At 34.4% G+C, this 14,221-nt stretch overlaps 1 protein-coding gene and 1 non-coding gene across 5 annotated transcripts in view; both read left to right on the top strand.

Moving 5' to 3' along the window:
• PTPN2 (protein tyrosine phosphatase, non-receptor type 2) overlaps positions 1 to 14,221 on the top strand; it is a 70,586-nt gene that overhangs the window by 16,220 nt on the left and 40,145 nt on the right. For all 4 annotated transcript variants that reach the window (XM_011381310.2, XM_023523962.1, XM_011381306.2 and 1 more), the window contains exon 2: positions 3,301 to 3,391. In XM_011381310.2, the coding sequence (XP_011379612.1) occupies positions 3,301 to 3,391 (91 nt within the window). The remainder of the gene's footprint in view (positions 1 to 3,300; positions 3,392 to 14,221) is intronic.
• Positions 6,538 to 6,610, top strand: TRNAL-UAA. The gene has a single exon. It is a non-coding gene; the product is annotated as a tRNA-Leu (tRNA).

Genomic DNA, 14,221 nt, shown 5'->3' with positions numbered 1-14,221 from the left:
AAAAAATTGGAATCGGCAACTGACGCATGTACTTAACTGTGGAAAATAGGTGTATATGCATAACAGAAGTATTGAAGAAGAGGTGGTATAATGGAGGGAGTCCTCCCCCCTTTGCCTATTGCTAATTTTCAAAATATATATATATATATATTCCAGATATTAATCTCTTATCAGATATTTGACTTGCAACTATTTTCTCCTGTAGGTTGCAAGAACTTTTCGATGTGATTTTAAAACTATGTTAGCATTAGGACTGATATTATACTAGTATTTATTAGTATTTTAGCTAGTTTATTTTAAAAATAATATATGAACTAAAGAATATATGAATATATGGTTTAAAATTCAAATAGCACAAAAAGGTCTCCAATAAAAAGCAGTTAAAAGAACAGAAGGTTAATTTGGACAGAATGAGACAGGAGCAAGGTTAGGAAAAGCGTTTAGCTGTATCTGATATGTTTTATGCCTTTTCTTTAAAAAAAAAAAAAAAAGATTTGAAGCAAATAATACCAAAAGTGGTAATAAATGTTTAATCTCACTGCTAGGAACATGATTGTCATCTGTATTTTTCTGTTTGAAATATTTCATAATTAAAACATTTCTAGTCATGCAAATCTCACCCTTCCCTAGACGTCCATTCCCCCAGTCTTCCCAGAAGTTACTAATTTATTGTCTCCTAGAATTCCTCCTCATATCTTCAAGTATATTTTTGTTTGGGTAGAGTTCCTTTCCGTCCCCCAAACAGGAACATACTAAACATATTCTTTGTATCTTTTTTCACTACATAGTATATCTTTGAGATTGTTCCATATCAGTGTGTTTTCGTGGTTCCTAGGTATTCCACTGGGTTGGTGCATTATAACATCACCAGTTCACTCTTGAAGGACATTTAAGTTGTTGCCAATTTTTCACCACTATGCAGAGTAAACATCCTTGAGCATAAATCTTTGCACATAGGTATGTGACTATGTGTGATATAAATTGCTGGTGGTGAAATTGGTGGGTCAAATTTATGATCTTATCAAATTGTTCTCAAAACAAAATATAACAGTGTACGTTCCCTCGGTGGTGTATGAGAGTATCTTTTCTTCACTCTCTCTCTCACCTGCATTGTGTTATCAAAATTTTTTGTTCTTGCCAATCTGTTTTCTCTACACCTGAAACAGAAAAATGTATATTTTAGTATTATTTAAAATTAATATTTTCCTTTTATATATATCAGTTACTAACTTGCAATATAAAATTACCTATACTTCATAGTGTTTTAGCTCTTCAGCATTTGAAGTTATGCAAATATAAGCTTGGACTGAATGTGTTTAATTTTACATATGAAATTTATTATTTGACATTTTTAAACTTTCATAATTAACATGTGGAAATGATTGAAGCTTTTTTCTCTTTTTAGCTAGTCATAATTTGTTACAATATACTTTCATGGAAAAATTTTTGAAACTGAAAGGTAATATTTCTGACCAACTTATTATATGAGGCCAGTGTAACTTTGATACTAAAACTGAATAAACCATATAACAAAAGAGAATTAGAGGTCAGTTCAACTTAAAAATATAGATGCATACACTTTAAGTAAAATCATGGTGGTACATCCAGACAATGGAATGTTATTCAGCACTAAAAAGAAAGAGCTATCAAGCCATAAAAAGACATGGAGAAACCTTAAATGCATATTACTTAGTGAAAATCTGTTATTATAATTCAGCACTTTACCAGATTAAAGGAGAAAAGCTATATGATTATCTCCATGAAATAATGGGAAAAACACTGAATAAAATTCAGTACCCATTTATGATTTTAAAAAATTTAGCAAACTAGAAATTGAAGAGACTTCTTAACCTGAAAAAGGTATCTGTCAGAAACCTAAAGCAGTATTACACTTAGTGGTTAAACCTCAGAAGCAGTTCTTTCCAAATCAAGGGAAAAAAATATTTCTATTTGATATCGAATAGGAGATCCTAACCAATGCAATTAGTTAAGGAAAAGAAGTAAGAGGTATGAATAAGAAATTTGAAGTATAAGGAAAAGACAGAATTACCACTGCTGATATTGAGACATTCACAGCCAGCTACAAAATGTTAGGTCAGTAAGATTGCTGGATGTGACAGCATTAAAAAGTCAACAGCAACAATTATGTGTGGGTACAATGTGTGTTTCTGTTTCCTTGTATGTGAGAGGATGCATTTTCCAAAATGGCTGCACCAACATATGTTGTGCATTCCACGTGCTCTTTGCACAGTGTAACTGAGATTCCCTCATTGAAAGGTGGTCTGTGTTCCCTTCTCTTGCATCTTGGAAGGCCCATTGAGTGAAAACATGAACTAGAAATTTACCTGTTCTAGGGCTGGTAGGCATGGTAGCAGGCAAGACAGTGGGGAACCCACTGTAAGGGTGCTCGTCAAGAAATAACTTGAGTAATTTATTTATGCTTAATTTATAAAACTGGTGCCTAACTTTAAAATGCTTTTTCTCACATGTGGTAGTGTGAACAAAAGTCCAAATTAATTTTTGCTGTTAATTCACACTTTTTTTTGATATGTTTCAGTTTTTACTGGAATTCTTTAGAATTACATTTTATTTGGGATTAAAAAACCTGGCCATGTTCTATATACCAGGTAGCTGAATGCCTAATGCAGGCATACCGTCACAGAATTTCTTCTGTAGTGGAATACAGAGAACCATAAGGGTCCTAAAGTGAGTCTTGGGCCTAGTGGTTGTTGCTAAGTATTTATGGCTCTTTAAATAAAATTTGACATTTCCAGGCTCAAAATAAAGTGAAAGTTGTATGGCATGAAGATGAAGAAATAGATTCAAATTTTACATAAAAACTACACAATATAGGTAGATATTATTAAGAGAATTTAGTCAGAAATTTGAGTAAGATATAGTTAAACCTTAGATACCTCCATTGCATTAATTCTGTGTTACCTAAAGTGTAATGTTGCTTATAGGTGTTGACTATAGAATGGTAGTAAATATATATATCAAAAGCAGAGATTTTGGTGCCTGAAGGTCCTTGCTTCAGTTCTGTGTCTACCACTTACTAGCTTTATGACCTTTGTCAGATTAACCTCTCAAAGCTTATCATCCTTCATGTGTAAAATGGGGAAGGTAATCATTCTCTTTGATGTTGTGAGAACTGAGTGAGGTAATGTAGATAGTTGCTTTGCACAGTACTCGGCATATCATAAGTGCTTAATAAATGTTACTTTATACTGGCTGGAAAGGTATCTGTTTTGCCATACAACATTTAAGAGGAATATTGAAATATATTTTTGTTATTTTAAGGAAATTCGCAATGAGTCCCATGACTATCCTCATAGAGTGGCCAAGTTTCCAGAAAACAGAAATCGAAACAGATACAGAGATGTAAGCCCATGTAAGTATCTGTGGGTTTATGTGCATATGTATGTTGGTTGGTTTATTTCAGGAGGCAGGATACAGTGAAAAAGAAGGTTTGGGGTCAGGGTTGATAAGTACAGTAATTTTTTTCAAATGAATATAATATACATTCTTGAAAGGAAATTTTCAAGGTGTAGAATAGTAGAAGGAAGGAAAATTGCTCATATTAATTTCATCCACGTTACCATCATTTTGTTATATTTCCTACCACTCTTTTTTTATGCATAACTTTTCTTTCTTTAAAATAATTGTAATCATATATGTATATTCATACTTTTCATATTATTCCACAGTCTTTATTAGTATTATTGAAAATATTTATCAGTGTAGTTTGTTTCTTTCCCCCCAAATTATAAGAGTAATATTGTAGAAAACTTTCAAAACATAGAAATGTTTAAAAGAAAAAAAACCATGATTTAAAAACAGAACTTTTGGGTTTATGTTTTCTTGATATTTTTCTGTATAAACATATACACATATTCTTTTAAATTCAAAATTAGAATCTTGCACATACTCATTTATAGCTCTTTTCCTACTTAGCAATACTCTAAACATTTTCCTAACATAAACAGTCTTTTAATGGCTCTGATAGTGGCTTTCGATATGTCATTCTTTTACCTAGCAGTCCCCTATGGGTGATCATTTAGATTCTCATGTACACACACACACACACACACACACAAGTTTGTGAACAATTCCATGGTTTTAGAAATGTGTTCATCATGAGGTGATTTTATTTTTTGTTCTGATTGATAACGCTTGTTCAGATATTAAATTAGGTTGTCTTACCACTCCAGAATGCTTCCCCATGTTTGATTTTAGTGGGCTAAACTAAACATAGGTATTTTCTTTAGGGCTGCTTGTTAGTATTTTTTAAAAAATATTGACTCTATTGCATTTTGGTTTCTACTAATTTGTGGTTCCTTCCTCTGGTTGACAAGAGTATGGTGCTAGTGTGCCAAGGCCTTCTGTATAGGCTGAATAATCTTACTCTACTCAAGACCACAGACTAGACCTTCATAGACATTTCTTATTAGATAGGTGTGGATATACCACTGAAAATCTTACCAATTACCGGGGAAGACGTGTGCATACTTTTATTTTTATATGAATATTTATCTTTATGTTGATCAAGTACATTTACGTGAAGAATGTTTTGGCCAATTTAGGACAATCAAATAAGTAATTTCTTAATATATTTCGTTATTATAAATTGCATATTAAAAATTGTGTTTCTCTTACATGCTTTTTTCCTTGCCAACTTGAAGTGTTTATAAAGCTAAGTAGCTAGAAGAGTGGTTTTTCATCCTTCTTCGGTTGCAGCACCCTTGAAGATATGACAAACTTCCTCTGAAACCAGTGGCAATAGTTCTGGTGTAGGTGTGTGTTCAGGGAATGGAGGTACACAAAATAATTCAAAACTTGTGCAGCAAAAACTTCTACAAAGAATATATGTTGTGTTAAAAGTTTATATTAAAACAGAAGGTTGATAATTAATGTGCTAAGTGTCAAACCTAAAGTAAAAGAATAAACACCCAAAAAAAGGAAATAATATAAAAATAAAAGAATAAAAATCAAAGATACAATACAAAGAACCATCAAAACTAAATATTGATTCTTTGAAAAGAGAAACTCTGGCAAGATTGAGCAAGAAAAGTAAAACAAAAGCTAGAGAGAGGGGTACATGTAGACAGTATTTGGAAAGAAAAGGGGAACGTAAATACAGATGTAAAATATGGAATTAAAAAGCAAATTGAATACTACAAACTCTTTTTTTGGCAATAAATGTGATCATTTAGAAGAAAGAGAACAGAATCCTGGTAAAATATAACTTACTAAAACTGATTTAAGGAGAAGAGAGTCCAAAGAGTCCTATAACAGTTAAATAAATGAGATTAAGAAATAAAAATCTTTCCACAGAGGAAACACTGGACCTAGCTGGTTCTACGGGTATGTTCACACTAATACAAACCCTCTCAGAGAATAAGAAAAGAGAATACTTTTTCATTCTTTTATGAGGCCATTGTATAACTTTGATATCCAAACCAGAAAAGTTTAGTATAGTAAGAGGAATAAAAAATTACAGTTGTATGTCCTCATGAATATAGATGTAAAAATCCTAACAAAAGATTAACAAATCGAATGTAGCCGTGTCTATATTAAGTTTATTTTAGGGAATATAGGGATAGCTTAACATTAGAAAATCTTATCAATGTAATTCAGTGTACCAAGGTAAAAGAGAAAAAGCCATATGAATGTTTTAATAGGTGCAGAAAGATTGAAGTCCATTCTTGCTCATGATTAAAAACAAAACATACACTGGAAATGGAAGAGAACTCCTGTAACCTAATATATGTAAGAGACACAATAACATAACTCTTAAGGATTACATGTTAGAAACAGTCTTTTAAATACCAACAAGACAAAGATGCCCACTTCTACCTCTTTCTCTTAACATTGTGCTGTAGGTCTACTATAAAACAAGAATAAGAAATAAAAGGCTTAAAGGTTGGAAAAAAAGAAACAGCTGTCATTTTATCTTTTGCTGTATAACAAACCACCTCCAAACAGTGTCTTAAAACAGTAAGTCATTTATCACGCTCCCAAATCTGGAGGTTGACCAGACCCAGATAGTGATTCTTGCTCAAGGTCTTTAGTGCCATTCTTCAGATGGCGGCTGAGGCTGGAGTCTCCTTGAGGCCTTCCTCACCCAGTTGTGGACTGTCAGCCGGAACACCCACATGTAGCATCTCCATATGACCTGGACTTCCACAAAGATAGTAGCTGAGTTTCAAGAGTGAGCATTCTGAGAGAGCAAGCCAGAAGATGTATTGCCTCATGTCACCTAGCCTTGGAAGTCACACTTCCATATTCTCTTCATTAGGAGCAAGTCACTAAGCCCATTTGGATTCAAAGGAGAGGACTAATATTCTACCATTCGATGGAAGAATTATCAGAAAATTGTAGACATGTTTTAAAACAATCACAGTTAATAGATGATATAATTTTCTTCATAGATAATCCATAATATGCACAGACAAATCAAAGGATTATGAAATATTTTGATAGTCTCAGAATTATACAGTAGACATTTCACATTATTAAAACAGAACTTTAGGACGTGGTTCCATAGTGTAACGGTTAGCACATCTGCTTTAAATGCAGAAGGTCCTGGGTTTGCGCCCCAGTGGAGCCACGGTCCAAGGTCTGGAGCCACAGTCCATGCCACCCTGAACAAGACCGATGTCTGATCTTGGAAGCTAAGCAGGGTCAGTCCTGGTTAGTACTTGGATGGGAGACCACCGAGGAAGACCAGGTGCTGTAGGCATAAATAATAATAAATAATAAAAAAAGTAAATAAATAAAACAACTTTATACATGACAAGAATGTGCTTGTCATCTTTAAGATTTAGATAAAAACTGTAAAATAGTAATCAGAATAAGTATAGATATAATATAGATTTTATGAGAACTATTACGTAAATATTTGCTAACATTCTTCCTTATCCCATCTGAGGTTTAAAAATAAAAACCAAATGCACTTTACATTCTCAGAATCTATTGTATCAACAGCTTTTTTACTTAAAGGTTTTCTCATTATTTGTTAGGATTTTGGTTCAGTCTTGAGTTTTTTTGGGTTTTTTGGGGTTTTTTGGGGGGACGAGTTTGTTTTTAAGTCTTCAATTGCAATCAAGGCTGAATCAAAGCTATTTTGGGCTTCTAATAATTTGTTTCTATAGGACATTCATGCACTAGAGTGGTTCCAAGGAATAAGAACTAGAATTTTTAGTGAAGAAGCTAGAATTTATAAGTTAAGAGGAAACCTAAACTGAATAACATTATAGCCTACTTCAGATAATGAACATATGGCAAAAGGGTTTCATTATCCATTGTTAAGCCCAAAACATAGAACTAGGGTTCATGAGTGAATAACACAGTTGGTGAATTTCAGGTCAGAATAAGCAGGATCTTTCTTGTGCTTAAGAGCTATTCAAATGTACAGATGAACCATGTGTTGTGAACTATTGAAAGTATTCAGGGCGTAGATTTCTTATCAGAGATACTCTAAAGAACATATGTGAATAAATTATAGAAGGTCTGATTAGATGACTTTGAAATATCTCTTATGTGCTTCATTTCTTGCTCCATTCCTTGTCCCTTTCTCACTTTCTTCCCCATTCACATTTCCCTTCTCCTACACTGTTGATTCCTTAGCAGTTGCAGCCTTTTTTTTTTTTTTCCAACTGGACTGCTTGTCCCTTGGTAAAGTTCTATTCAGCCTTCAAGACGTAGTTAGGTATCACTCTTCTGAGAAGTACCCTTCAGAAGTTACTATTTTGCTTCTATAGAACTTTATCCCTGTATTCTGGTATTAATTTTATTACCACATTATAATTTTATTTATTAAATTTTATGCACTCTGTAGAGCAATGATTCTCAACAGGGGTGTTTACCCTCCCCTAGGAGACATTTTAGATATTTGGCAGGTGGCAAGGGAGCTTTTTTCCTAGTGAATTTCTACATTTATATAAAAATAGATACTGTTTTATTATAAATTACTTTCCATTTGTTTTTCTTTCATATTTCAGTTAGGTCTTTACTGATGCTCAAAACATTTCTGTAGTTTCTGTTATCTCTGAATAGAAGGATAGTAAAGAGGGTATTAAAGATATCATTAGGTCTTCTCTCCCTGAATAATTCGATCTAAAAGCCCTTGGGGTTGGAGGCCCATATGTGGAACGTATGTAAGTAGAGGTGTTGTCCTAGAAGAGGGAGGCTCATATTTGAAGCATGAGGGAAAGCTAGAGTGACCCTGTGATATTGGATTAATATTAGTAGATCAATGTGTGGACTCAAGGTTTTCAGTAAACATAGTTATACAGATTCAGAAATATAGGGGTGTGTGTGTGTGTGTGTGTATGTGCGTGCGCGTGCATGTGCATACACATATTTCCTAGCCCTGACCGCTGGGAAGTCTTGGGAAAAGTGACACCCTATTAGCATTGTGCATGCCTAGATTTTGATACCCAAGTTTTATTTTTCACTGGAGGAAACAGGACTCCTTGGGAGAATGGCTGATCCAGAGCTGGGACAAGGAAAGTATAAGAATAGTCTGAAATGTCTTGTAGCCCCAGAAAGCAAAGACATGCTTAAGAAATGATGAAGACATGTCAGAAGGACACAGAAACCAGCTGGAAGCCCACTGGCTAAATCTGGGGGTGATTTGAGCATTGAAATAAATGATTATGACCTATTGAATAAAGTTGGAATCCATGAATTTATGCTGATATAAAGAAACAAATGAATAAATAAATAGGAAGAAAGGAAAGGTCTGCCTTAGTGTAGGATGGCAACTAATAAATTTTGAAATGGATGTTAAACTTGGTGTATGAAAATTTGGTGAGGAACAAGATATTTACATAGTCTTAAAGTGTCCCTCTACACAATACTTATTAAGTAGAAGGTGGGAATAGTAACTGCACAGTAGAGAAGTCTGGCAGACACCAACCTTAAACAAGTTATCATGAACAATAATGGCACATACTACATTGAAATCCTGAACCACCCCATATAATGCAGTGAGCATAGAACATCTCTCTGTGTTGAACCTGCCGAAAATGTACAACCTGAACTCATTCATGGAGAAATATCAGACAACTCAAATGGATCGACATTCTATAATCTTTAGAAGGTTGTAAAAATCTTTTCCAGGAAAGACTGAAGAATGGTTCTAGGTTGAAGGAGGCTAAAGAAATATGACATTTAAATACGTGATCCTATATTGGATTTTCTTGTTTTACAAGACAGTATTAAGACAGTCAGTGAAACTTGAATGGTGTCAGGGTTAGTAAAGTATCAGTTAATTTTATGATTTTGATGGCTCTACTATGATTAAATAGGACTGAGTCCTTATTTGTAGAAAATACACAAATATATTTAGGGATAGTCAGGTATCATGTTTGCAACTTGTTGTGATGATTCAAGAAAAGTTCTTTGTACTTTTGAAATTCTTCTGTAACTTTTGAAGTTATTTCAACATACAAATTTAAAATTATTTAAAGGGGGTACTGAATGCTAGAAAGAAAAGGAAATAAAAGACATACAGATTTGAAAGGAAAAAATAAAACTGTCCCTATTTGCAGATGACATGATAGCCTATGAAGAATTCCCAAAGTTCTACCTAAAAATTTAGAACTAATAAGTGAGTTAAACTAGGTTGCTGGATATAAGATATAAATATTATCTTTCTGTATACTAGCAGTGAACATGTGGAAACCAAAATTAAAAACAATGCCATTTCTACAATTGCTCTAAGAAAATGAAATCTTTTGGAATCTCAGAAAACATATATAGGACCTGTATGTTGAAAACAACAAAACGCTAATCAAAGAAATAAAAGATGTAAATAAATGGAGAGACATACCATGTTAATGGATTGGAAATCTCAGGATAGTAAAGATGTCTCCCCAAATTGTTCTGTAGGTTTAACATAATTCCTATCAAAATCTCAGGAGGATTTTGTTGCATATATAAACAGGCCTATTTTATGTGGAAAGGCAAAGGAACTGAAGTAAAATAGCTAAAAGAATTTTGAAAAAAACAAATAAGATGAGGAATAACTGCTCGATTTTAATACTCAGAGTTGATCCTTGAACAACACAGGTTTGAACTGCACAGGTCCACTTCCATGTGATTTTTTTCCAATAAATACTGTGAATGCATTTTTTCCTTTTTATGTTTTTCTTGACATTTTCTTTTCTCTAGCTTAATTAATTATAAGAATACAGTATATAATGGACAAAATATGTGTTACTTGTTCATGTTATTGGTAAGGCATCCAGTCAACAGTAGACTATTAGTAGTTAAGTTTTGGGGGAGTGAAAGTTACACACAGATTTTTGACTGCGAGGGATCGCCACCCCTAATCCACTTATTGTTCAGAGGTCAGCTGTACTATATAACTTGATAGAAGGATAGAAACATAGATCAGTGAAACAGAATAGGGAACCCAGAAATAGACTCATACAAGTATGCTGAACTGATTATTGACAAGGGTGAAAAGCAATTTAATGGTAGAAGGATAATCTTTTCAGCAGTTTGGTACTGTGGCAGTTGGACATCTACAGGAAAATAAAATGAATCTCAATCTAAACCTCACACTATACAAAAATTGACTTAAAGTAGATCATAGACTTTAAAGTGTAAAGTATCAAACTTTTAGGTGAAAATTCAGGACCTAGATGAAGACTAGATGAGTCCTTAACGTGACACCAAAAGCACAATCTGTGAAAGAAAGATCAATAAATTGGATTAAACCAAAAGTAAAAAACTTTTGCTCTGTGAAAAGACCCTGTTAAGAGGATGAAAAGACAGAGGCATTCTGGGAGAAAATATTTATAAATCCCCAAAGAACTCATATCTAGAATATATACAGAACTTTCAAAATTGAGCAGTAAAAAAAAACAGCCCAGTTAAGAAGTGGGCAAAAGATTATGAACATAGATGGCAGATAAGCACAAACATATAAAAAAAACACGATTAACCATTAGAAAAACATCATTAACTGCTAGAAAAATGCATATTAAAAACTTAGTGGTAAGTAAGTGATTACTACATACCAACTAAAACATCTAAAATAATGAGGCCACAGCACTCATACAAGGATCTGAGAATGCAGAGACACTGGATCTCATACAAGGCTAGTAAGAATATAAAATGGTATGGCCACTCTGGAAAATAGTTTGGCAGTTTCTTAAAAAAACTAAACCTAGACTTACCTTATACATTACTCCTGGACATTAATCAGAGAGAATTACACCTTTATGTCCACACAGAAATGTGTACAGCTTTTATTCCTAATAGCCCTAAATTGGAAACAACTTAGTTGTTTTCCAGTGGGTAAATGGTTAACACACTGTGGTATGTATATTCATACCATAGAATACTACTCAGCAATAAAGAAATGAGCAATGACACATGCCACAACTTGGATGGATTTCAAAGGACTCATGCTGAGTAAAAAAAATCCAATCTCAAAAGGTTGTATTACTGTACGATTCCATTTATATAGCATTATTGAAATGAATAAAATCATAGAGATGGAGAACAGATTAATGGGTTAGGAGAAGACTATGACTATTAAAGGGTCACACAGAGGATCTTTGTGGTGATAGGTCTGTATCTTGACTGTAGTGGTTACATGAATTTACATGTGATAAAATTGTGTACAGCTGCATGTGCTCACACACACACAAACACAAACAATTGAGTGCCTGTAAAACATGAAATTGAAATGTCTGTGGGTTATGCCAGAGTCTTTCCAGGTCTCTGAATTTAATGGTCTTCTTGAGTGGGGTACTGGGCAGGGTACTGTGCTAGGCAGTGGGAATACGTGGTGAACATGACAGGGTCTCTGGTCACAAAGAGTTTAACCCTAACAAAGAATGCTGCAAATGGCTGGAGACATGGGTGCTGCTGCCGCCCCATGGGCAAAGTGAATCAAGATCTTCCCATAATAGGTGCCTTTTAACAGAGGCCCCTATTGTAGCCACAGCTCATCCCTTGGGAAGCTTCACTGTGAAGTACTTACGCTGGGGACTGGAAGGCTCAGAAGTCTGCAGGGAGGGGACTAAAGTCATGGGGAAAACAGCGCATCTTCCAGGACCATCACTTCTATTCAGAGTTAGGGAATTTGGGGGTAGGTTGGTTGTATATTAAAATACAGATACATAATGAAGTAGAATTTTTAAATTTCTGTAAATTTTTAAGACAAAATAGGACTTTTCAAAGAGTGTTGTACTTGATACTTTCAGGGTATTGAGGGTCAGTCAGTAAAAATAACCAAGGACCGGTCTAGTCTAGCCATTTTATCTTACAGACGAGAAAACTGAGACCCAAGGAGCACTAGTGACCTGACTGTTATCCCAGGCCATAGTGTCTGAGTAGCTTGAATACTAATAATGTTTCTCAAGCAGTAGGTTATTTTTTTCTGTATAAGTCACAGCTGTGTATGTAGTCACTTAGGCTGGTACAGCCAGAGCAGACATCAGAATCTACTTTTTTAGGTCCCTTTAGCCTCCCCTCACCCATTTTTTTCATCTGTACCACGGAATTCTAGATATCTATACTAAAAAGTCCTGAAGCTGTCTGATCTCTTATTTTTTTCTGAATTAGTTCCATTTTAAAGTCACTTTTAACATAGTTTCATCTCCTTCTTATATGGTTTGATAGTGATTTGTCATTCTGACAAAATTTGACCACAACTTAACAATTTGATTATGAAAATTTTCTGAAATTCATTATATAAACAATGCTTAAACACTGCTGACCTAAATTTTTAGTGACACTGTACTAGATAGGCACTATGAGAAAATAGAAGTAGAAACTCTTTCTCTGTTAGTCAAATTTAGGAGGTGAGACTAATGAATAATGAAATGAGACTAATGAATCAGTACAGGATTTCTCAACTCTCTGACCCTAAATTGTAAGCTGCTGCTTCTCCCTTTGTTCATTGGGCTCAAACCACATCCTTTATGTCTCCAAGACATATTATACATGTACTCACCTTAGGGCATTCATTCGTCTCAGTGCTTATCCATCTGATTGACCTCCTCCAAGTCTGCTTAAATGTCACTCTCAAATAAGGCCCACCCTGACCACCCTATTTAGAATTGCAACCTGCCCACCACCCCAGCACGACTTGACTTTTTTTTTTTCTCATAGCATTTATTACTATATAACATAATTTACTTAGTTGCTTTGCTTATTGCTCTATCCCTTTCTAAGAAGGTAAGCTCCACGAGGGTATGGATGGGTTCCAAGTGACCAGAACAGTGCGTGGAACGGAGAATGTATTTAGTAAATATTTGACCTACATTGTTTGCATATTATCTTATGGACTTTTGGATTTAAGATAAATAACAGTTTTCCCCAACTCCTTCTACCTTCAGTTTTAGGCTCTATCTCTCCTAAAAGGGGAGATTCTGAGTTTAAAGGAGAACGGTTAGATGCTTACTGATTATATTAAGCTGAAGCTTAGTATGTCTTATATAATCTATCAAAGAGGAAATATGTCTATGTTCTAAACTACATTAATGAATTGTATGCATTTTGTAAGGACACTTCCCAGGTGTTCCTTCCATTGCAGAGACTCTAGGAGATAAAGAGGCCCTTTTCAATTTGGAGATGTATAGAAGCAAAATTTAATCAAGTTTAGGAACTTGAAATCATGATTGATTGAAATCTTCAAAGACAGTTCAACCTGTTTGGAAAAGGTTGAACCTACCAGATGATTCCAAAACAATATATACTTTATTAGCAAGTCCATGATGGTGTGTACCTGGGAAATGCTTCATTAGTAATGCTTTCCATTCTCACTGCCACTGCTGGGTTCAGTACTCACCACCTCTTGATTAGACTGTTAGTGCATCAGTGTATTAAGTTGTCTTCCTCTTTCTTTCAGTCTATCCTCTACTGCTAGTAGTAATTTTCTTGAAAATCAAATGTGCTTGTGTCAGTACTTTAAAGAACTTCATTGAGATTACCTGTGCTTATGGCACAATACAGGGTCCTTCAGAGCATAGCCTCAACATGTTTTGGGACTTCTCTCTCATCTACCCAGGTCTTCAGCCTTTCTGAATTTGCCAGTCCTCATGGTTTACCGTTTCCTTTTATTACTCTTTACGTATGCTCTTTCTGCTGGAATTTATCCTTTCCTTCACCTATGTAGCAAAGCCTGCTCATTTTACTAGGCCTCCTTAGATAGGCATCAGATGGTCAGCTTTCTTCTCACAATACATAATGCAAT

Source organism: Pteropus vampyrus, unplaced genomic scaffold, assembly GCF_000151845.1.
Source record: "Pteropus vampyrus isolate Shadow unplaced genomic scaffold, Pvam_2.0 Scaffold434, whole genome shotgun sequence".
Taxonomy (NCBI): domain Eukaryota; kingdom Metazoa; phylum Chordata; class Mammalia; order Chiroptera; family Pteropodidae; genus Pteropus; species Pteropus vampyrus.
Note: the sequence above shows the minus strand (reverse complement) of the source record. Positions and strands in the feature narration are given on the sequence as shown.